At 46.7% G+C, this 24,808-nt stretch overlaps 4 protein-coding genes across 4 annotated transcripts; 3 read left to right on the top strand and 1 right to left on the bottom strand.

The window, feature by feature from the left end:
* Window positions 1-2,128: 2,128 nt before the first annotated feature.
* Window positions 2,129-2,848, top strand: LOC123069992 (uncharacterized). Its single transcript, XM_044492991.1, has 2 exons — window positions 2,129-2,484; window positions 2,592-2,848. Exons 1-2 carry the CDS (start codon window positions 2,151-2,153, stop codon window positions 2,636-2,638), a joined length of 381 nt encoding a protein of 126 aa, XP_044348926.1. The 5' UTR covers window positions 2,129-2,150; the 3' UTR covers window positions 2,639-2,848.
* Window positions 2,849-7,016: 4,168 nt separating this feature from the next.
* LOC123069994 (lycopene epsilon cyclase, chloroplastic) lies at window positions 7,017-10,937 on the top strand. Its single transcript, XM_044492993.1, has 10 exons — window positions 7,017-7,325; window positions 8,613-8,784; window positions 8,887-9,022; window positions 9,107-9,320; window positions 9,469-9,612; window positions 9,701-9,808; window positions 9,887-9,983; window positions 10,067-10,198; window positions 10,320-10,452; window positions 10,624-10,937. The coding sequence occupies exons 1-10, from the start codon at window positions 7,017-7,019 to the stop codon at window positions 10,787-10,789; spliced, it is 1,611 nt and encodes a 536-aa protein (XP_044348928.1). The 3' UTR covers window positions 10,790-10,937.
* A 270-nt stretch (window positions 10,938-11,207) lies between these two features.
* LOC123069993 (U-box domain-containing protein 52) lies at window positions 11,208-14,249 on the top strand. The gene is made up of 4 exons (XM_044492992.1): window positions 11,208-11,466; window positions 11,591-11,685; window positions 11,781-12,368; window positions 12,495-14,249. Exons 1-4 carry the CDS (start codon window positions 11,262-11,264, stop codon window positions 13,839-13,841), a joined length of 2,235 nt encoding a protein of 744 aa, XP_044348927.1. The 5' UTR covers window positions 11,208-11,261; the 3' UTR covers window positions 13,842-14,249.
* Window positions 14,250-14,843: 594 nt separating this feature from the next.
* Window positions 14,844-20,783, bottom strand: LOC123069995 (peptidyl-prolyl cis-trans isomerase CYP57). Its single transcript, XM_044492994.1, has 11 exons — window positions 20,435-20,783; window positions 20,046-20,224; window positions 19,877-19,975; window positions 19,644-19,747; window positions 19,411-19,555; window positions 18,580-18,799; window positions 18,356-18,395; window positions 15,796-16,012; window positions 15,502-15,639; window positions 15,270-15,421; window positions 14,844-15,046 (listed from the first exon to the last, which is right to left on the bottom strand). The coding sequence occupies exons 1-10, from the start codon at window positions 20,652-20,654 to the stop codon at window positions 15,281-15,283; spliced, it is 1,503 nt and encodes a 500-aa protein (XP_044348929.1). The 5' UTR covers window positions 20,655-20,783; the 3' UTR covers window positions 14,844-15,046; window positions 15,270-15,280.
* Between the last annotated feature and the right edge of the window lie 4,025 nt (window positions 20,784-24,808).

A 24,808-nucleotide genomic window follows, 5' to 3' on the forward strand; every position in this document is an offset into this window, starting at 1 on the left:
AATTTGAATTTTGAATTTGAACGGTTTCGAATTATTGCGAGGTTAGCAACAGTAATCAGGGTGACGTGCCATGATTAGCGTGGGATTACTGTAGCAAGATTATCCGGGCGTTACAGTAGGTTCACCGGATCTCCTAGCCCACTCTGATCTAAGGTCCTATCAATGGTATCAGATAGCCAGATCGGGCTAGAAGATTTAGGTAAAAAGAGAAACAGAAAGAAAATCCACCCTCCCCAAAGAGCCCTAGCAGGGCAGAGTAAAGAAAAAACCCAAAAGAACAAAGTTGCGCCGCCACTTCGGCCGCGCCGTTCCTCTCGATCCCCACACGCATAGGCAAGCCGAGGTGCGGGGAAGAAGAACACAGCCTCCCAAGGGGGCAAAAGGGAACCACCACCGAACCGCTTGACGGCAGCGCACTCTCCTTCGGGAGCTCGCGCACCAGCAAGGGGGACGGGGGAGGCGCCGCTGTATCAAACAAAGGAACAGAGCAGGGCTCTGTTTTGGCGTCGCTGCTCTCTCTCTCTCACTGGCTTCGGTGGAAGAAGCAGAAAGAAAAAGGGAAGGGGGAAAGGGGCTCGCGCAGCGCCGGGCCTAGACGCCGTCGCCGGCGGTGCGACCGGACCAGCAGAGCCGCCGCTGCGGAGCCAGAAAGAGAAGGCGGCCGGGGCGAAGTCTCTCCCTCTGCCGTCAGAAGGAAGAAAAAAGGGGGGAGGGAGAAGAGCTCGCGGGGAGCGGTGGCTTTCAGCCCCGTCTCCGGCGGCCGACGGCCTTCCCTGGTGCCGCGGCGTGATGGCCAGACTCATGGTCGAGAGAGGCTGAGCGGCGCGCGAGGAGAGAGGGGAGCGAACGGATTAGGTTTCGTCCCGAACGCCGCGGTGGGTCGGTTTTGTTCGAGCGCAATGAGCGTGTGTCCGTCCGATCAAATCTAACGCCCCAGATCGAAACCCTAGCTGGTTGCGGGCCAATGGGCCGAATGCAGAGGCGAGGCCAGCTTGGGCCGCGCTGGACCGAGGCCGCCAGCAGCGGGCGCCGCCGCGCGCGCGCTGGGCCAAGGCCAGCAGCCGCAGGCGCTGCCGCGTGAGCTGGGCCGAGGCCGACAGCCACGGGCGCTGCTGCGCGGGCTGGGCCGTGGCCGGCTGTGCTGTAGATTTATTCTCTATCATTTTTTTCATACAGTTTTATTCAACAGTACAGAAAAAGAAAAAGTCAAAGAAATGTTTCTAAAAAGTTCATGATTTTTTATTCGGTGAAATAAAAGTTTCTGTAAAAAGTAAAAAGTTTATGAATTTTTATTCACATTTTTTTCCGCTGCGTAAATAAATAATTAGTGCTCTTTAAAAGAAAATAAAAGTTTAAAAGGAATTATGTTTTTAAGAGCATGTTAAAGTGATTATTAAAATGAATATGATTATGTTATTTTTATGACCAACGTTGTTAATAACATGATCATGTTTTATTATTGAAATTTAAAGGTGCATTTATTTCTAATATTTTTCCCAACGGTAATATAGATTTAATTGCATAGACAATTGTATGTTTAATTTGACCAACGTTAGATTATTGCATATGATTGTTTTATTGATGTCACTTAAATTGTGATTTCAGGAGGCTTTCACTTGATGAGTTGCCTAAAAGAAGTTCCGACACTCAGAGGTGACAACCACACTGAGTGGAGGAAGAAAGTTGAACTGGCATTTATTTGTGCTGATCTTGACTGGGTTGTGGTGAAACCACAGCCGGTCAGACCCACAGAGCCAGTAAGAGAGGCCACTGATGATGATGATGCATGGGCTAAAAAGAAGGGGGACTATGCTCCTTTGGAGCAGTCCTACCTCATAGATAACCAAAAGTGGGTCAATGCAAACAAAAAGTGCATGGCTTTTATAAAGAATACAATTGAGAGCGTCATTGTGGGCTCCATTCCAGAGTGCACTTCCGCAGGGGAGTTGCTTACAAAGATAAAGAGCCAGTTCACTGGCTCTTCAAAGATCTATGCCACCCAGGTGTTAGAGCAACTTGTGACAGAACGCTACACAGGTGGTAGTCGTGGAATAAGAGAGCACATCCTCAGGATGAGCAATATGGCAGCAAAGCTCAAGCCCATGGATGCGGATCTAGAGACCAAACCAGCACTCCTGGTCCACCTGGTCATGGCTTCACTGCCACAGGAGTTTGCAACTTTTGTTGTAAACTATAATATGTCACCTGGAACATGGGACATTGAAAAGACAATAGCAATGTGTGTCCAAGAAGAGGACAGACTCAAAGCCGCACATGGTGGTTCAATCAACTATGTGAAGGATTGGAAGAAAAAGAACTACAATCAAAACAACAAAAGTTCTCCTTCAAAGAATGGAAAAGCCCCCTATCAGCATCAGCAACAGCCTTTCTCAGTGGACAAAGACACGTGTCTCCACTGCAAGCAGAAAGGGCATTACAAGAAAGACTGCGCTGCTTGGCTGAAGTCAGTCATGGCAAAAAGAGGTAACAATATAGTTTCATTTGTAAATGAATCCTTGTATACACAGTTCTCAAAATCCACTTGGTGGATTGATTCAGGAGCAACTGTTCATGTTGCAAATTCTTTACAGGGATTCCATTCGACGCGAACTACGCTAAGAAGCGAAAGACGCATTGAAGTGGCAAACGGAGTTGAAGCAGAAGTTGAAGCTGTCGGTGACATCTCCTTGGAGTTAGCTGGCGGATTCAATTTTCTACTTAGAGATGTTTTATTTGTTCCATCATGTCATAGAAACTTAATTAGTGTTTCTTGTTTGGACAAAGATAATTATGAATGTCATTTTGGACATGGCAAGTGTGCCATTTGGTATAATAATGCTTATGTGGGTGATGCTTTACTCCATGATGAGCTTTATTTGTTATCACTTCGTGAAAAAGTTTATTCCGTTTGCAATGTGAAAGAAAATGTTTCCGCGTCGAATGAAGAGCAAAAGAAAAGAAAAAGAACATTCGACTCATCGAAACTATGGCACTGTCGCTTGGGCCATATTTCGAAGGGGAGAATAGAAAGATTAGTCAAAAGTGAAATTCTTCCTCCGTTAGAATTTTCAGACTTAGAACAATGCATAGATTGTGTTAACGGAGAGTACGTAAAACAAATCAAAAAAGGTGCAATCCATAGCACAGGCACACTAGAAATCATCCACACTGATATTTGTGGACCATTTCCGGTGAAAAGTGTGGATGGATATGACTCGTTCATAACATTCACAGATGATTACTCTCGCTATGGATATATTTATCCAATCAAAGAAAGATCTGAAGCGTTGGATAAATTTAAAATATTCAAAGCTGAAGTTGAAAATCAGCATGATAAAAGAATAAAGATAGTTAGGTCCGACCGTGGGGGAGAGTACTACGGTCGGCACACTCCATATGGCCAAGTCCCTAGACCTTTTGCAAAGTTCTTGCAGGAGACTGGCATAGTTGCCCAGTATTCAATGCCGGGCGAACCTCAGCAAAATGGAGTAGCTGAAAGGCGCAACCGTACACTTATGGATATGGTGCGCAGCATGATGAGTTATTCCAACTTGCCATTGGGATTATGGATGGAGGCGCTTAAAACCACCATTCACATTCTCAATAGAGTACCAAGCAAGTCGGTGCCCAAAACACCGTACGAGCTATGGACAGGAAGGGTGCCATCCCTACAACACTTCAGGGTGTGGGGGTGCCCTGCTGAGGCCAAAATGTTTAATCCAAACATTGGAAAGTTAGATCCCAAAACAGTGAGTTGCCACTTCATTGGCTATCCAGACAGATCAAAGGGTTTTCGTTTCTACTGCCCAAACAGATATACAAAGTTTGTAGAAACGAGACATGCAGTCTTCTTAGAGGACGAAATGATGAGGGGGAGCTTGGTAGCTCGGAAAATTGATCTTGAGGAGAAGAGGGTGCATGCACCTAATCCGATGATCCAGGAGCCATTTTTCTCACTACCAGTTGCAACTCCACCCATGACAACTATGGGGGCAGACCCGGAACCTGTCTATCAGGAGCCGACTGAACCCATTGTTGAGCATGAAAGGGAGGTGCAACAGCAAATTTTAGAAGAAGTGCCAGCAGTTGAGGCACAGAATGTGCCAGAAACTGAGGCCCTTAGAAGGTCTACAAGACCAAGAAAGTCAGCTATTTCTACTGACTTTAAAGTTTATAACACAGAAATGGTTCATATGGAAAAAGATCCCACCTCATATGAAGAAGCCATGAGAAGCCCTCATTCATCGATGTGGATGAAGGCAATGGAAGACGAGATGAATCAATGAGTTCCAAAGATGTTTGGGACTTAGAGGAAATTCCTAAAGGAGCCAAATCAGTAGGCTGCAAATGGGTCTACAAAATTAAGTATGACTCTAAAGGGAATATAGAAAAATATAAAGCACGACTCGTGGCAAAAGGATTTACACAAAGAGAAGGGATAGATTATAAAGAGACATTTTCTCCGGTCTCATGTAAGGATTCCTTCAGAATCATAATGGCATTAGTTGCTCATTTTGATTTAGAGTTACATCAAATGGATGTAAAGACGGCATTTCTCAACGGAGATTTAAAGGAAAATGTCTACATGAAACAGCCCAAGGGTTTTATCATGGAAGGCAAGGAAAATATGGGATGCCGCCTAAAGAAATCCATTTATGGATTAAAGCAAGCCTCTAGGCAGTGGTATTTAAAGTTTAATCAAACGATTAAAAGTTTTGAATTTAAAAAAAATATTGAGGATAACTGCATTTATGCAAAGTTTAAAAATGGGAAATATATTTTCCTAATCTTGTATGTGGATGACATTCTGCTTGCTAGCAGTGATGTTAGTCTACTACAAGAAACAAAGAAGTTCTTATCCTCGAATTTTGACATAACAGATCTTGGTGAAGCATCATATGTTTTGGGCATAGAAATTCACCGAGATAGAAACAATGGAGTCTTAGGACTATCGCGGAAAGCATATTTGGAGAAGGTTCTTAAAAAGTATAATATGCATGCGAGTAAAGCCACACCTGCTCCTATAGTTAAGGGCGACAATTTTGGGAAATCTCAATGTCCCAAGATTCAGTATTAGATCTATCAAATGAAAGGAGTACCATATGCTTCGGCAGTTGGCAGCTTACAGTATGCACAAGTGTGCACTCGCCCTGACTTAGCCTTTATCACCGGGGTACTCGATAGATATCAAGAGAATCCAGGCATAGAGCACTGGAAGATGGTAAAGAAAGCATTGCATTATGCGCAAGGCACGAAGGACTACATGCTAACATACAGGAGATCTGATTCCCTAGAGATAAAAGGGTATTCAGACGCAGATTTTGCGGGGGACAAAGATGATAGAAAATCCACGTCAGGATACATATTCACCCTCGCTGGGGGAGCTATTTCGTGGAAAAGCTCCAAACAGTCGACAGTTGCATCATCCACGATGTATGCAGAATTCATAGCATGCTTCGAAGCCACGGGGCAGGAGATATGGCTAAAGAAATTTGTACCCGACTTGAAAGTGGTAGATTGTATTCACAAACCACTAAAGATGTACTGCGACAATCAGCACGCGGTATTTTACGCTCACAACAACAAGTCGAGTAATGCTGCCAAAACAATAGAGATAAAGTACTATGTTGTGAAAGATAAAATCCAGGATCAAACTATAAGTCTCGAGCATATAAAGACAAAAGATATGCTTGCGGATCCGCTAACGAAAGGCTTACCACCCAATGTGTTCAAGGAACACTTAGCCGCCATGGGTTTAAGGGAAAGCCTTATGATTCCTGGATAGGCCCAAAAGGAACAGAATTTGTTTCTGAACAAAACGTATGTTGTAGCTGTATGATTCTACCGGCATTTAAGCTGTGACGATGAAACATGCTCTATGTACCAATATGTGATGAAACAAATAAACTAGAAAGTATAAGGTTAAAAGTAAAGTTGAGATCAAGGGGGAGAATGTTAGGTTGATCTCTCCCGTGTGGGCCCAACGGCCCAACGGACCCCTGATCCGCGCCCTGATCGGGGGCGCCCAACCACAATATGGTTGATGGGCCCCTGTCACGCAGCGCTACATAAAAAGGTGGGGGCCGGCGGCATGCACTACGAGGTTCACCGCGTTGCCAGGCTCCCCACCGAAAACCCCGACCCGATCTAGGTCTAGCGCTGACAGTGACGGGAAACTCCGCCACCACCATCTCAATCCACATCGCCGCCGTCTCCACACCATCATGGCCGGCGCTGGATCGAGTTCATCCGCACCAGGAGAAGGTAGGTTCACCGGATCTCCTAGCCCACTCCGATCTAAGGTCCTATCACTCCAGCCATGGCCTCGTCACGATTATTCCTCATGATCGCCGCTATAGCACCAGTATCATCTTCAAAGAAAGCTGCATTTGTATTCAACTTGTATGACCCGGGTGCTGGTTTCTCCCAACTAGCTCTAGGCATTTGGCTATCAGGTGTAAAAGCTGAATGTTTGAATACGTGTGTATTGCTCCTGCCGTGAGCGTCGTGCGGACAAGCGCTCAGTTACGTGGCACCGATCTGCGTTTCTCTGGCTCACTGGTTACCAAGCGGGATGTTCCAAAGCGCATGCACGACGAGACAGATCGAGATCGAATTAGGGCAAGATCGATACAAAACGTTAGCTCAAAAAGCTCATCTCCTCCGCAGCCCAGAACCATCCGGCCTAGTACTACACAGTACACACACAGTGTGAGGCAGACACGGACACGGAGGCGACGAGGGCACGAGGCTCTCGCTCGACTAGTCTCGGGAGGGAGGAGTCACGCCCTCGGCACCTCCCCAAAAGCGAAACCATATCCGTGTTCCATGCGGCCGCGCCTAATCGCCGTCTGCCACGTGCCATATCCCGGATACCCTCTCCAAAACCTCTCCCTCCACAACGCACTCCCTCCTCCTCCTCCGCTCCTCCCTAGGCAGCTAGCCTCTCCGCCTCCCTCCCCTTCCGGCCAGCCAGCCACCTCGCAATTCCCTGAACCTGCGCCACCGCGGGGGCAATGGAGTCCACCGGCGCTGCCATCTCGGCGCCGTTCGGCTGCCGCGCGTTGCGCTGGGCCGGGCAGCGGCCTCTCCGGCCGGCCGATGCCAGGAGAAGGCGGGTGGGTCCGGGCCCCGGGCCGGAGCAGTGGAGGAGCTTGAAGGCGAGCTGTGTGGCCACGGAGAAGCCCGACGAGAAGGCGGCGCCGGGGCTGGGGGTAGACTTCGCCGACGAGGAGGACTACGTCAAGGGCGGCGGCGGTGAGCTGCTCTACGTGCAAATGCAGGCCACCAAGGCCATGGAAAGCCAGTCCAAGATCGCCTCCAAGGTTCTCTCTCTATCCTTTTATGTACTGCTACCGCTAATTTGCTACTGCTAGTGGTATCTTGTTCTTTGTTTTATTCCCTTATTTAATTGCTGATTTCTATGCATGTTTTGTTGATCTTGAATATACTACTCTAGTACTCAAGTGATTCTTTCCCCCAATTAGCGTTGTGTGAACTTCCAGCGTTATGGCGAATAAAATTAAAATCCCTAACATTAGTCTGTTTCTTTCTTGCGATGTACAGTAGTAACATTAGACTGTTTGAAAGATGAAGGATTCCCATAAGCACCACAGTAGCAAAAATTAATCTGGGTACTATTGCATACTATACTACTCCCTCCGTATCAAAATATAAGACTGCCTTTTGACACTATTATAGTGTCCAAAGGCAGAAAATACATAGGAGCTCCTGGGTGATCCACACCCTATATGAATATTAAACGTAAAAAATACCAAAAAAATCAAAAAAATCTGAAATTTGGGGATATTAAACCTGGGTTCCCAATCTACTCCTGTGTGAAATTTTATGAAAAAATACCAGCACACATATCCGTGGCGAAGGAAATACTATCCGAACAAAAATCCATCCAAACAGTTTTTTCTATACATAGAAATTTTTTGTCTTTTTCGCCACGAATAGTTTTCCTGGTATTTTTTTCACGAAATTTTACGCGGGAGTAGATCGCGAACCCAAGTTTGATATCCCAAAATCTTAGATTTTTTTTCAAATTTCTCGGTATTTTTTTGAATTTAATGTTCGTGTAGGGGTGTGAAGCAACCGGGTGCTACAAATCCGCTTCCATCCAAAGGGGGCTTATATTTGGATATAGAGGGAGTAGAACGCAAGTGGCATTCAAATGCACGTCATGCTAGTACTACCATGGCGTTGCTCATTTTTGACAAATCAAAGCAGGAATAGTCTTGGGTCGCCCATGCTTGTCATTCCTGCCTTCCTGGCAGGAGAAGAGTACACAATGTATTTGGTCTTGCGTTAATTAATTGCTCCTTAGGGACATGTCTTTGGTCGTGCCTTTGACTTGCTTTCTTTGGCAACGCCCTTTCACTAAGTATATCATTCAATAATTCCTACATAGCAAGACGCGGATCTTAGTGGGTTACAAACGTCATTGTGTACATGTTTCAATCCTTCTTTTACTGATACTCTGTACAGTTCTTTTTCTTCAAGGTTAATTAATTAAGTTTCGAAGTTCATCGTCATTTTGTTAACAATTTTTTGTCTGGTAGCATCCTTCAAGTAGTTGATTATGTCTTCTGAATCTTTCTTTGCAGCTGTTGCCTATAGCTGATGAAACTTCAGTGCTTGATTTGGTTATCATTGGCTGTGGTCCAGCCGGCCTATCTCTGGCTGCAGAATCAGCAAAGAAAGGACTCACTGTTGGTCTCATTGGCCCTGATCTTCCATTCACAAACAATTACGGTGTATGGGAGGACGAATTCAAAGGTAGCCATTAGTCGCAGTTGTGAAATGCAGCACCATGCTTGGATAACATCTTTACCAGCATTATCTTAAAAAGTGATACGTTTTTATCTTTTTATTTCCCAGATCTCGGCCTGGAGAGCTGTATTGAGCATGTATGGAAGGATACTGTCGTGTACCTTGACCGTAACAAGCCGATAATGATTGGCCGAGCATATGGCCGGGTGGACCGAGACTTGCTGCACGAGGAGTTGCTGAGAAGGTACATTCGATCTTGGAATTCAGTCGCGTCAGGCAGCATCATATATATGATTGTTTCTAGTAATGATAATTAAACAATTGGCAGATGCAATGAAGCTGGTGTTACATACCTCAACTCAAAGGTTGAACAGATAAAAGAATCTCCAGATGGACATCGAGTGGTATATTGTGGAAGGGGCCGCAAGATACTTTGCAGGCTTGCCATTGTTGCATCTGGAGCAGCATCTGGTAAACTTCTAGAGTATGAGGTTGGAGGACCACGTGTTTGTGTGCAGACTGCATACGGTGTAGAAGTCGAGGTACACACCAACCCTGCACAAAGTGCCCCTTCTGATTCGTGGTTTATTTCATGATTTGCATGTCACTTCATTCATGTCATTCGAGCTGAGAAATTCATAGGTTGTTTCTGCACCAGTTCAATTTTTCAGAATGATGTCAAAATTTCAGGTTGAAAGATATCCGTACGATCCCAGCTTAATGGTTTTCATGGACTACAGAGATTGTTTCAAAGAGAAGTTCACACACCCTGAGGAAGCCAATCCAACATTTCTCTATGCCATGGCCATGTCATCTACACGAGTTTTCTTTGAGGTCTACATGAATATTTTTTTAGCAGCGTGTTTCTGCAATGGACACGTTTCCATAAGGATAGGTCACTGACCAAGATAATTTATCACAGGAAACATGCTTAGCTTCAAAAGATGCAATGCCTTTTGATCTCCTTAAGAAGAGGTTGATGTCTCGGTTGGATGCGATGGGAGTTCGTATCATAAAAGTATACGAGGAGGTAACGAGTTTGGAGTTGATATCCATACTGGTTTATCTTGCACAGGTGTGCTGAATTTCTGTTGAGTCTTGATCTCAGGAGTGGTCTTATATTCCTGTTGGAGGATCCTTACCTAACACAGACCAGAAGAATCTTGCATTTGGTGCTGCAGCGAGTATGGTCCATCCTGCAACTGGTACATACAAATCCTCAACTTGAACTCGTCATTCTTTATTATTTGACATACATATTGACAATATTGTAGAAAAAAATTCATAGGATATTCGGTGGTCAGATCTTTGTCTGAAGCTCCTAGATATGCTTCTGTGATATCTGATATCTTACGAAATCGTGTCTATTCTGGACAATATTTGCCTGGAAGTTCTGAAATGTCCAGTCCATCAATGCTTGGTACAGATTTCTTCCCTTGTTCACTAAATCCAACAGATAGAATAAAATCACTTAAAGATGTTTTGCAGAATAGGAGAAATGAGCAGAAGTATCTGCTGCTAACCATTGTCTGATATTTCAGCATGGGGAACACTATGGCCTCAAGAACGGAAACGTCAGCGCTCATTCTTCCTCTTTGGATTGGCCTTGATAATTCAACTGGATAACGAAGGCATTCAAACATTCTTCGAGAGCTTTTTCCGGTTACCCAAATGGTAATTATGCCCGCTCGATGCATTTACTGCTTGTTTTCAGGCCCTGGACTAAGTATTTCCTTTTTCAAGAATACAATACGCAAGGATGCGTATCTTTCCATTGATAGAAAAAGTTTGAACAAGTAAATATTTCCTTGCGCGTGATTTTTGATGGATCGATCTCCTGAACAGGATGTGGCGAGGATTCCTTGGTTCGACGCTTTCGTCAGCGGATCTCATGCTGTTTGCACTCTACATGTTTGCAATTGCGCCAAACACTTTGCGAATGAACCTCGTCAGACACCTCCTCTCGGACCCGACTGGTTCGGCAATGATCAGGACCTACCTGACCTTGTAAAACCATTTGATGACTAGTCTGCGAGAAATCTAGAAAGTGTACAGTTTTGTAGTTGTACATAACATAGTTAGAGATGTTGGGGGATATCACCTGCCATGTGTTGCCTCTGCCTATGCCTAGTAGTGGAGTAAAGCGTGGATCTTGTATAGTTGAAGTGGCCATGGTTTAATTTTAGGTTTGGTCTGGGTCAAGCTTCTCCGGGTGCCAAAAGTGGGAGCGTGCAAGAATAGCCAAATGTGCTGGTCTAATCTGGTACCCCCTCGCCCCCTAGGTCATTTAACGGCGGCATGCACGGGGAGGATCTTTGTAGGCAAGGAAGGGAGCAGGAGGAAGAGGAGGAGAAGGGACGCTTCCGTCGTTCCCTCAACCTCTCTGCCTCTCCTTTCTCTTTCTCTTGGTGGCCGCCCCTTGTAACATTTGGCATCCATCCAACTGATCGGAGCATCGCCGGCATCCATTCCCGGTGGAACCGATGATGCAGGGAAGCCCCCTGAGTCCCGATGAGCACCGGCTGACCTCGCCGCCGAGCCTGCACCAGCCGGCGTCGACCATCGTCGTTGCCATCGACCGGGACCGCAACAGCCAACTGGCCATGAAATGGGTGGTGGACCACCTCCTCTCCGGCGCCTCCCATATCATTCTCCTCCACGTGGCGGCCCACCCTCCTGCAGCCAACCGTACGTCGTAACTTTCTTCCGCCACATCATTCTTAATGATTTCCCCCATGAAAGCTTTTTTTGAGGGAATTTCCCCCCATAAAGCTAGTGCAACAATCGTAGCGATGGTGTTGTCGTTGCGCAGATGGATTTGCCATGGCTGAGACGACGCAGGACGCGCTGGAGGCTGAAATGATGGAGATCTTTGTCCCCTTCAGAGGATTCTGCTCTAGGAATGGGGTAAGCCATGCATGCATGCATGCATCACTCACTCATCAAGCACGTAGCGTAGCGTAGCATGCATATATAGGTTTCTGAACGTGCGTACGTGGCAGGTGCAAGAATCGGAGGTGATACTGGAAGAGGCAGACGTCCCCAAGGCCATCATAGACTACATCAGTGCCAACAAGATCCAGAGCATCGCGCTGGGCGCGTCCAACAGGAACGCATTCACCAAGAAGTGGAAGAACCCCGACGTGCCCTCCAGCCTCATGAAGGGCGCGCCCGACTACTGCAACATCTACGTGGTCGCCAAGGGCAAGCCCGTCAACGTCAGGCTCGCCAAGTGCGGCGTGCCGGCCGACGACAGCGACTTCCTCCTCGCAACCTACTCCAGGAGGAGCTCCAGGAGCCAGCTGCCGCCGGTCTTGCCCGACTTTTTGTCCTCCAGCAGGCGCTCCATCGACAGGCCCGAGCTCACCACGCGCCCGCCGTTCCGCGAGCGGCCCCTGCAGGCGTCCGCGACCAAGCCCCACCTCCTCTTGGCAAGGATGGACAGCACCACGCTGCGCTCCAACTCCCACGACCCATCCAGCCTCGACCCCGACTTCGCACAGGCCGTGCATTTCCCCTCCATGGACTTTGGCGAGAACATGGACGCGCTCCCCCTCAGCCCCCGGGAGCCCGGCACGCCCCTCTCCGCCGTGAGTTCCTCCTACCTTCCTTCCTTCCTGCTTGCTTCCTTCCTTCCTTTCCCGTCGAGATCGATCCATGCATGATCGATCCATGCATGCATGTGCTTAGCTTATTAGTTGGTACGTGTAAAAAAGGCCCAGCGCGAGGTGGAGGCGGAGATGAGGCGGCTCAAGCTGGAGCTGAAGCAGACCATGGACATGTACAACGCAGCATGCAAGGAGGCCATCAACGCCAAGCAGAGGGCCAAGGAGATGCACCTGCTCAAGATGGAGGAGGCGCGGCGCCTGGAGGAGGCCCGTCAGTCGGAGGAGGCCGCATTGGCGCTCGCCGAGATGGAGAAGGTCAAGTGCCGCGCCGCCATGGAGGCTGCCGAGGCCGCGCAGCGTCTGGCCGACCTCGAGGCACAGCGTCGCCGCAACGCCGAGGTGCGCGCGCGCCGGGAGGCCGACGAGAAGGTGCGCGCCCTGGACGCCATCGCCAACCACGACTTCCGCTACCGCAAGTACAGCATCGACGAGATCGAGATTGCCACCGAGGGCTTCTCCGAGAGTCTCAAGATCGGGGAAGGCGGCTACGGCCCCGTCTACAGCGCCAGCCTCGACCACACTCCGGTCGCCATCAAGGTGCTCCGCCCGGACGCCCAGCAGGGCCGGAAGCAGTTCCAGCAGGAGGTGGAGGTGCTCAGCCGCATCCGCCACCCCAACATGGTCTTGCTCCTCGGTGCCTGCCCGGAGTACGGCTGCCTCGTCTACGAGTACATGGAGAACGGCAGCCTCGAGGACCGCCTGTACCGTCGCGGCGGCACGCCGACGCTCCCGTGGAGCCAGCGCTTCAGGATCTCGGCTGAGATCGCGACGGCTCTGCTGTTCCTTCACCAGACCAAGCCGGAGCCGCTGGTGCACCGAGACCTCAAGCCGGCCAACATCCTGCTGGATCGCAACTACGTGAGCAAGATCAGCGACGTCGGGCTGGCGCGCCTCGTGCCACCGGCGGTGGCGGACAGCGTCACGCAGTACCGGCTGACGGCCACGGCGGGCACCTTCTGCTACATTGACCCGGAGTACCAGCAAACGGGCAAGCTGGGCGTCAAGTCGGACATCTATTCTCTGGGCGTGCTGCTGCTGCAGGTTATCACCGCGCGGCCGCCCATGGGGCTCACGCATCACGTCGAGAAGGCCATCGAGTCCGGAACCTTCGCACAGATGCTGGACATCACCGTCAAGGACTGGCCCGTGGAGGACGCGCTGGGGTTCGCCAAGCTCTCGCTCAACTGCACGGAGATGCGGCGGAGGGACCGACCGGACCTCGGCACCGTCATACTGCCGGAGCTCAACCGGCTCAGAAACCTCGGCATCGCCTACAACCAGGCGCGCGCCACCGTCCCTGCTGGCGACAGCAGTTCGCATGGGGACGGGAACGGGCAGGAAGGGGTCAGCTCACCGACGGCTGACGCGGGGTTGTGGAGAACGGCGGAAAGCTAGCATTGGCACACATACACAGGGTTGTCTGTATATTAGCTCCGTTTCAGATAGAGAGTGAGCTTAAGTAATTACTGTACAAGAGGAGAGGGGCATTATGAATGCCCACGTTCTTTTTGAGGTTAAAAATACTTTACCTTGGTGTATGTAGTTTCTAGCATGCTTAACATTGACATGTTTGCAGTGCTGGCTCATAATTTTGATTCACAAACTTTGTACATCCATCGATTCAGAATGTTTCTCTTTTTTTTGGGCCTGTATACTGAATTTACATGCCACTGGTGCTCTTTTCCTTCCCGAGCAACGCATCATCCGACCCCGTCACATCATCTGCTTTTTCTCCAAGACAACCAGGGTAAACTATTGTTGGAAAGGTGCTGCCAAGGGCGGCCGAAGCCTGTAAACGGGGCGACGGGGATGAACGGCATCGCTAGGAGCGGCCGGTTGGGACGCTGCAACCACAGGTGCTGCGAGGATTGCTGGGACCGATGGACAGAGGTGCTACAACGAGCGAGGCGCGCTGAGACGGTGAACCAGCGGGGCAAGGTGCTGCGACGGCGACCTGATGCTGGGACCGACGAGTGGCACTGGAAACGGCAAGGCAAGGTGCTTCTATGAACAAGGCCGCTACTACTGGAGCGGCCAAGCAAGGTCTGCAGCAACGAGACCAGGGACAGCGAGTGCGCTGATGAGTGGTTGGCAACGGCAAGCTGCTGCAGGCGTTGGGTGGCACCCCGTGCGCGCCGGTGGGAGCAGGGGACGAGATGTGTGGGATTATTTCTCGTTTGCTCTTTTTTGCCGATCAAATCTGAGGTGCAGGATCCAACGGCTGATGACTGCCCCTATCGGACGGCGCACGGGGTGACCCATCTGAGCTCCAGGCCGGTCGGCGGCGCCTAGCATTGGCCATTTTAGAGTAGAGTTGACATGATAGGCTAATGCGCATGGCATGCGACAGGATGCATCTGAAGATGTTGCAGTAACGTTGCCTTGTTAAAGGGTAAGTTATCAAAATGTTTTCTCAATTTTTTTTTAAAAAAAGTATTCTACAATTGCTATTTACAGTTTGGTACAGACAGTCCACATGTGGTCACTCTACCATTACGAACCTGCATCTGTTATGCTCAGGTTCCGATTCCAACTCAACACCAAAACTGCAGCAGCGGCATTGCACGGTAGGACGGTTTACATTTTTGCACCATGCAACTCTGGGGGCAAAAGGAGGCGGGTGTTAATTAGTCAACGAGAAGTGGGAGAAATTCAGAAGGATATACTATCACTGAGAAGATTTATCTGAGACACAACGAATTATATATATTGCAACGCTACAATGTGGTACGATAATAAGCTAGCTACATAAAAGGCTCAAAGCATTTGTTCGGTACTACTACCATCCAATTTATTTGTCACTGGAAAGATTAGCAGACGCACCTCAAAAGGGGTCAGGTGAGAGATCTGCCAGCCCATTCACGATCTCTCTTCTTTAACTTCGCTTGCATCTTGTTAAACTTCTGTTTTCCTTTCTCCAGAAGAGGGTCAACCACTACATAGTCATTTGGATCATCCTTCCTAGTCATACCATCCTGTATAAAGATAAAATAGGTTCATGCATCTATTTCCCTTGTGTGCGCGGGAAAAAGAAGAGCCGCAAGGATACCAGTACCTTCGAAGATTCAGGTGCGAAAGTGAGACGGTTGGCATGCCACTCTTTGTAGTCCTCACTGCTTTCTGCCTTTTTTTCCATATTAGCAGGCTTATTACTCATCAAGGAAGCCTTGAACTTCTGTAACTTTGCTAAAGTCTAACGGAAAAAATTGATGTTTAAGAAACAGTTAGGCACTCAACTTCAAGAACAAAAGCTGACACGTAGAAGAGATGCCAGCTGGAATATGAGTATGCATGATCCATCATGAAATGGCATAAGGAAGGTGGACACAAGAGAGCAGAAAAATAATACCTCCTCTTCACGGCCTTGGAGGCTGCGTTTTCTCTGTTTTTTCAAATGTTTCTCTTGTTCAGCTGGATTTAGCAGTTGCAAATTAACATCTCCTCTGGACATCCTTTCAGTATTGGCTTCAGAGCCAATACCTTTTTTCTTCAAAGACAGTTTCCGTGATTTTGATAATTGATGATCATCGTCGTCTTCGTCATCATCATCATCGTTGTCATCACTCCTGTGGACATTTAAATTGTTAACAAATTCAGAGAATAACTGCTAAACTAGATTACCTACATGTTGTTAATAAAATCAGGAGCAACTGCAGGAGTAGATTATAGCAGAATGCTGCTTAAAGTTCGAAGTGTTTTTACTGTAGGCCCTCTCCAACTTCATGTGGGTAAAACAACTTAAGAATGGTGTTCATCGACTTGGAGAGGGCCTACAGTAAGATACCGCGGAATGTCATGTGGTGGTCCTTGGAGAAACACAGAGTCCCAACAAAGTACATTACCCCCATCTAGGACATGTACAATAATGCTATGACAAGTGTTCGAACAAGTGATGGCGACACTGATGACTTTCCCAGTAATAGGACTGCACCAAGGGTCAACTTTGAGTCCTTATCTTTTTGCTTTGGTGATGGATGGGGTCACAAGGGATATTATACAAGGAAATATCCCATGGTGTACGCTCTTTGCGGATGATGTGGTGCTAGTCGACGGCAATAAAACGGGGATTAATAGAAAGTTATAGTTGTAGAGACAGACGAAATCGAAAAGTCTTAGGCTAGTAGAACTAAAACTGAGTACATGAGGTGCAGTTTCAGTACTACTGGGCACGAGGAGGAGCCTTGATGGGCAGATGGTTACCTCAGAAGGACACCTTTCCACATTTGGGGTCAATGTTGCAGAATGATATCGATGAACATGTGAGCCATCGAATCAAGCTGGATAGATGAGGGGCACCGAGCTTATGGCGTCCTCTGTGACAAGAGAATGCCACAAAAGCTAAAAGGAGGGTTCTACAGGACGGCGATTCAACCTGCAATGTTGTATGGCGATGACTGTTCACCGACTAGAAGACGACATGTCCAACAGTTAGGTGTAGCAGAGATGCACATGTTGATATGGATATGTGGCCACACAAGAAAGAACCGGGTCCAAAATGATGATATACGTGATAGTGATAGAGTTGGGGTAACGCTGATTGAAAAGAAGCTTGTCCAACATCGTCTGAGATGGTTTGGGCATATACAACTGAGGCCTCCAGAAGCGCCAGTGCATAGCGGAAGGATATAGCATGCATAATGTCAAGAGAGGTCGAGGTAGACCAAACTTGATATGGGAGGAGTCTGTAAAGCGAGATCTGAAGGACTGGAATATCACCAAAGAACTAACCATGGACAGGGATGTGTTGAAGTTAGCCATCACATGCAAGAACTATGACCAAGTTTCGAAATCTTTTGGGTTTCCACTCTAGCCTACCCCAACTTATTTGGGACTAAAAGGCTTTGTTGTTGTTGCTGTTGTTGTTGTTGTTGTTCAGACATGCAAACACACACAAGACCATTCTTCCAGTATCTGCATGACGTAGATACTTATGTTTAGATTACCACATGTTATATTCGACACATGGTAACCCTGCTACCAAGAAAAATTGTGACCACACAATATGCAGAACTAAACTATTTATCATAATGGCAAGCCGATGAAAAGTAATTTCAATAGGATTATGTTACAATATTAGAAAGATCACATAATTTGTTGTCATTCAGAATGGTGATATTATGTCCCCGGGTAACTTATTGCCTGTTACCAGATATGAATACTTGCAAGTAGTAACAGACTTATAAATGAGTTTTCAGGAAACTACCGCTTAGTATTAAACAAAAGCTCAGGACTAAAAGGACATGTAGGAATACTACGGGCCTGTTCTGATTCTCTCCAGCTCTCAACTCCAAAAACTCCACACGTGAAGTCGCCCCGAACGCCTGAGCTCCACGGAGTGAACTTCTCGGAGCTGAGCACTCATGCAGTGCAAAAAACTGAAGCAGCATCGACCCAGCTCCACCGAAACTAAAAGCTGGAGTTCGCTCAAATTACACCTGAAATGCCACCGCCAAGTGTAACGATTCACTCCTGGCCGCCGAACATAACGATTCGCTCGTTCCCAGCCACCAAACATAACGATTCGCTACCTGTTTCCACACGTTGGCCGACCTGGGCTAGTTCTGCTGGCCCATTATGGCGCTAAGGCAGGCCACCCATGCTGCAGCCCATACTGGCGATGGGAGAAGCCAGCGGTCGCTGCCGAACGAAGTTGTCTCGCTGCGTGGAGTGAGAAGCTGGGATGGGAAGCTGGAATCGTGGAGTTGGTGGAGTTGGGAGGAGATCAGAACAGGCCCTACATGGTGTTGTTCACAAGAACAGATATTCTGGTTGATCAAAACATCATAATGATAACCTACCACATTGAACTAAACTACAAATAGATATTTGCAGAAGAAAATCACAGTGCATAGGGAAGAAGGATAAGGAACATATAGATAAGGTAGATAAGGTAGACATAATAATAGAACCTGTGAGCTGGTAATTCTTTATCCTTCTGATGAGATTTATCTGTATCAAAGAGGGGCAAACAGATTGTTCAGTTTTCCAACTTATATGCAGCAATCATGTGACATCAACCAAAAGAATGCAAGTAGCTGTTACATAATCCTGCCTCTCATTATGTCTGTCATGGCACAGTAAATGACTGAACTGGAGAATGGCCATCTTAATAGAAACAGGAATAGCAAATTACCTTTCTTGGAAGATTGACTCTGCTGAATATCCCCAAGCTCTCTACGTTTTTTTAGAATCCGTGAACGCATCCTGTTGTCAAAATCCTCCTCATTCTCATCTTCAGGAGAATCATCATTTTCTGGATCATGCTCTGGCTCTCTGGAGTCAGCTTTCTTCGAGATTAAAGCCTCCCTGATAGATAGGACAGTTTCATTTTTCTTCTCCTCTTCCTCCTTGGACTGGATATTTGCAACAAGCACAATGGTGTTCAAATTTGACAAGGTCTAAAAATATTCAATAGTAAGCAAGTAGCTCTTATTAAGCAAAACCTGATCAGAGCCCAGGATACAACTCATGTTCTAAACCAATTCAAGACGAAAAATGTATTTGAGTTATTAATAGTTTATAACAGGAATATATTTAACTATATGAATAATCAATAGAAGACAAAAGACAGGAAATTAGTCCAATAAAGCACTCGGTGCAAAAGTGCTCCTTAGGTAGTTAGTGCTGTTAAAGAGAGAATGCTAGAAAAAATTAAGAAAATGGTCCCATTTTGTGACTGGCTTCTAAAAATGTTGATTATGAACCAGTGAGGAAGCATGATCTACACAAATACAAGTCAAAAGAATAAAGTTGACGAAGTAAGAAAGCTAGCAATACACATTTCTGCTTTCAGATGGTATGCACACTAACACAGCAGAAGTGTGCTGCACAGTATAAAATGCCATGTCCGCCAGTTGGACAAGGTGTCTTTAGGTTTTTCTAGTGCAATATGTTTGCTAGCAAAGGATTGGTTAACATCCTACAGATTTCCTCGAGCACAAGTGACACAATTGATAATACTCACCAGTTGTTCAACCTGTGGTTCCACTTTAAGAAAACGGGGGTCATCAAGCACATCGTGGATACTCTTTATTTTGTCCTTCACAAAAGAAGCTGCCTCATTCTCCTCTTCTTCTACCTCATCTCCAAACGAGAGCACATTAAGTTGCCTACAGGATGAATGGACAGTCAAATGAAATCCAACACTGATACCTTATCTTTGCAAGGAAAATTGGTTCCAACATGCAGAGAACATACTTAACAGCTTTCTTCTCTGGTTTCCTCTCAGCATCAGCCTTGGGAGCAGGCTCAATCTTCTTAAGTTGTCGTGGAACTATATCATCAAATGGGTTCCAGAGTACCTATAAAAGCAGAAACACGCATAACTAAGTAACAGCTACTTAGGCTTCACAAGTAACAGTAAAACAGATAGAAGAATCTGTTTGTTGCAGAAGTACCAGAACTAAATGAAACATGAGGGGAATAACTACCTCAACTGAGAGAATTTTCTGTGGGTATACAGGCCGATCATCCTTATCAGTCTCGATATCAGCCAAGGCCAGAAGATTGAAGATAGAATCCCCAGTGACCTGGACGCACACATACATACATGGTAAACTGTAATCACCTCCAATGGGGACAGTCTAGGTAGACACTTACCTTCCCAAAAATTGTATTCTTCTTATCAAGCCAATCGCAGCGGTCAAGGGTAATAAAGAACTGGCTTCCGTTCGAATGAGGTGTGCCAGCATTGGCACATGCCAATAAACCCCTGTGATTAAACCTCAGACGAGAATGGAACTCGTCAGCGAACGGTGCCCCGTAGATGCTCTCACCCCCTGCAGATTGATGTCAGATAATCATAAGGTTCAGTTCAGAACACCCCCAAATCCACCAATCACATGTATGGCTCGAACAGATATTCAAAACCGAGACACTAATCATTAATTTGATGCACAATCCGCGATTCAGTTGGGTAAAGACCGACAGTGAAATACGGAATCAGTAAACCTACATCATATAGGTCTGGTTAGGGTTTGGGATCTCACCGGTGCCGGAGCCGGTGGGGTCGCCGCCCTGGATGAGGAAGGACTTGATGACCCGGTGGAAGAGGGTGCCGTCGTAGTAGCCCTCCAGGCATAGCTGAACGAAGTTGCGCGTGGCCTTGGGGGCCTCCTTGGCCCACAGCTCGATGTCGATCGGACCGGCCGTTGTTTGCACCACCACCTTCCCTTTCGTCGGCGGCTCCAGCACATACACCGACGACATCTTGCTGGCCTGCCCTACGCCGCCGGCCGCCGGCTCGACTCTCGCGCTCCGGCAGGTCGGTCTGTCTCGAGATTGTGGTTCGGGTGGTCCGGTTCGTCTGGCCCTGTTTGCGCTCGATTCTAGAACCGCCTCCACCAAATCGCCAGTTCCACAGAGCTGTTTACGCTCCACGAAAACAAAATATATATGGTACGTTTCCTTAACGTGAATACGTATTACTCTTCTCTTCTCAGGTAACATGGAGCACTTGTTTAATTAAATTCTCACATTTCTTTTTTCATATTGAGGAAGATTTATGGGAAAAGTTTGGTTAGTTGATCAACTACCAGTAGCCAGAAGCTGCTATTGGTATTATTGATCTGATTTAGATACTTCTCAATCCGTCACGGTCGTTGAGATAGTTCGATACCATCGAGATCCCATTCCAAGATAGATCGTTATTTTGAGACCTCTAAATATTTTAAAGGAGAAATGTACTGTATATACAGATGTGTAGTATGTGCATATGAAGTTTTCATCAGTATATCTTCTAAGCTATGGTGTACACCACAAAGACAAATATATATAATTTCAAATGGAATTAGTCTTTGGTTTTTTGAACCACAAAATTATTATTTTATGTAGCCTACAAATAAATAAATTATACTCCTCATAGCAACACTATTTGGACGTGCCTACTAAGTTAGAGCATCTCCAATAAAAAATGTAGTTGCAAATAACTAACTTTTTCATCTCCGAGACCCGAAAACCCCTCCCTGACAAATGATGTAGATGAAAAAAAATACATCTTCGCCTCACGGAGATGTAAATTTGCCAGCCGCGCGCCAACCGTCCAACTGCCTTCCTCCCGCTTCCGCTCGACCGCCGCCCGCCCGCCGATTTGGCCCAAAATCGACGCCGCTGCAGCCTGCCCGACGGTCGCCCGCCTCGCTGCAACTCTGCCCTCCTGTCCCCTGCATCATGCCTCGTCGTACTAGCGTCGTTTGTACCCTGCAGCCACTGATTCGTTTTCGGCCGCCGGAGGTTGTGGTCGAGTTGATCGCCGTTATGCCTTCCACGACGAGCTCGTGGTCGGGCTAGGCTTGTTCCTAGCCAAGACCAATCAACGGTCGCCCGCGTACCATTCTTCCCGCCGCGCGTAGCCAGCTACCCCCCCCCCTACGTTGTCTTCTCTGTAGGATTGCGGTCGTCTGCTCTATGGAACCGCTGTCGTCGCCCGCACATGCCGCAGCCGAACGGCTGCCCAACCCGCAGCCAGACGATTCCCCCCCCCCTCCCGCAAGCAAGGTGTTCGACGAAATTCCCCCAAGGTAAAAAATGAGCAAACTTTAAGTCTTTTGTATTGTGGTTAGAGAGGTAGTTTGACGGTGATTTCCGCATTGTAGATGAGCTCGTGCGACTCCTCTTTCATGGAAGATTCCTCATCGGATGAGGAATTTGATTTGAACAAAGAAGAGGACATTTCTATGCTAGTGGCGATGCACAAGAGGAAGGAGCTGATGCACGGCCATTTCGTGTATGGACGTCCATTTCGTGTATGGACGTGCGTTCATTCAGAGAGAACGGGTTGAGGCGCACAAGAGGTTGATGCGCAATTATTTTGGTTCACCACCCATTTTTTCAAAGAGGTACTTTCGAAGCCGGTTCAGAATGCCCAAAGACTTGTTCATCCATGTTTGCGATTTCGTGAAGCAACATGATCGATCCTTCGAGTAGAGGAGGAATTGTGCTGGGTTGCTTGGACATAACAACGAGCAGAAGGTCACTGCTGCTTTGCGCATGGTGGTGTATGGCGTTCTTGCGAACTACATTGATGACAAGTTGGCGATGGCAGAGAGCACTTCTATCTTCTATGTCAAATAATTTACAAAGACTATGGTAGAAGTGTTTGGTGCAGAGTACTTGAGAGCACCCGGTGCTCAGGACACTCAGAGGCTTTTGGAGATGAACAAAGCTCGTGGGTTTCCAGGTATGCTAAGGTCCATCGATTGCATGCATTGAAAATGAAAAAATTGCCCAAAAGCATGGCATGGACAGTTCAAGGGTCGTGGGAAGGATACCACTATCATTCTTTAGGCCGTTGCCGATCAAAAAACATGGTTTTGGCATTCATATTTTGGGATGCATGGATCTTGCAATGACATCAACATGCTCGGCCGGTCACCTCTTTTTGCCAAGTTAGCAAATGGAGAAGCACCATCGGTGACCTTCGAAGCAAAGGCCGCACATACAACTATGGGTACTATCTTGCGGATGGGATCTACCCGAGGTGGAGTACTTTTGTCAAGCCAATTGCAAAACCCCAAGGTAAGAGAGAACTCATATTTCACAATGCACAAGCGGTGGCTAAGAAAGATGTTGAGAGGGCTTTTTGGATTTTGTAATCCCAATTTGCTATCGTGTGAGGACCATCTAGATTCTGGGATCAAAAAACCCTTTGGTATATCATGACTGCTTGCGTGATCATGCATAACATGATTATTGAGAATGATCGTGGACAAAATTTAGATTACAGCTTCTATCATTTGATGGGCATACGCGTTATGCCAATGAGAAAAGAGGAGAGAATCAAAGGTTTCATGAAGGTGTACAATGAAATTAGAGACTACGATGCGCATGATCAACGTAAGAAGGATTTGATGGAGGAGTATTGGAATGGATGGCGAAAGTGCCGCCTAGTTTCATTATTTGTTTATTGTGTTGTGCAAAACTATGTTGTTTTTGTGTTGCATTTGATCTTGTGGATTTGATGAATTATGTAATAATTTGATATTATGGAAATGTGAAATGTTTTATTTGTTTTTCATATGTTTTATTTCAATTTGTGTGGCAGCTGCGCAGCCATCGGCGGCTTTTACATGTCCAATTTGCATCTTTGGTTGGACTTGCTCTTTTACATCTCCAATATCGCATTATCTGTTGGAGATGCCACTTTTTTAAGATGTAAATTTTTACATCTCCCAATGTGCATCTTATATTGGAGATGCTCTTAGGAGCACTAGAAGGCCGAATTATGACCTTCAAACAATGTAGAGGCATTTTATCTTGAGGTGATTTTAAACCTACGATTTGGTCCACAAAACAACAAACTTGAAAGATTAAATTATCTTTTTTCAAACATTAATTATAATATAGACACACACACGCAGACATCTCAATACACGCACACAGTTCATGGCATGATTGTTGATGAAGAATAAAAGACGAGAGAAGAATCTCACTAAAAGTTTCAAGGAGAAGCAAAAATGCTTCTCCACGCAAATGAGCGCATGAGGGAAATATTTGCAAAAGGCACACTGAATGTAGTTGATGAATACAACACCAGGTTGTCGAAGAAAAAGGTTGAAGAAATAGCCCAAACAAAACACATTGCTGAGGCAGAAAAGAAAACTAAGGCGGTCGAAGCAGTTGTCCGCAAGAGAAAGGTTGAAGAACTTGAAAGTGAGCGGAAGAAAAAAAACATATGCATTGTCATTTACATGTCGTTGTGATACGTATCAAGTGTATATTTTTTGTGTTATGTTCATGTTACATTCATATCATTTATAAATGGTTTTGACAAAGTATTTTATCATTTTTTTTCTAGACTAGCATATTAATTTAGTGTTAAGTGTCGTGTGTTTTTTCGTTACTTTTTGTGCATTGGGATCAAGTATCCTCTGAAAATCAAAAACTAAGAAAATCACTTCACGCATTTTTATCACTAAAGGGTCGCTAGGACAAAAGATGAGCAAGAGGGGGGTGGGGTCCTGTCCACCCTCCCTGACACTTCTTTGCCCCTGCCATTTTATATACTATGGAAACCTTCTTAGGCATTTGTCGTTGATTTTTTTGCTGTCGCTTCACCGTGATGTGTGGCAATCCAATCTGGAGTTCCTCTTGGTTTGTTAGAGGAAGGAATTTGTTGTCGGAGCCTTCTTCATCAACTTTGATGCTCTGATGAGTATGTGCGAGTAGTGAAGGTGCATACTATTGAGGGTGGTCAGGCCGCCGGGAAGCCGGTCCGCTAGGCTGACCTCTGTGCCCAATAGACCAAGGCATGGTCTAGACCCCTCGCTCGGTAGGAGGCCCATCATTCAGAAGACTCTAGATTTGACGGACACGCTTGAGACTCCATGTCTGAAGTAGCCTCTAGGTCGGTTAGTGATGAGTGA

The sequence above is a fragment of the Triticum aestivum genome, chromosome 3B, assembly GCF_018294505.1.
Source record: "Triticum aestivum cultivar Chinese Spring chromosome 3B, IWGSC CS RefSeq v2.1, whole genome shotgun sequence".
NCBI classification, from domain to species: Eukaryota; Viridiplantae; Streptophyta; class Magnoliopsida; order Poales; family Poaceae; genus Triticum; species Triticum aestivum.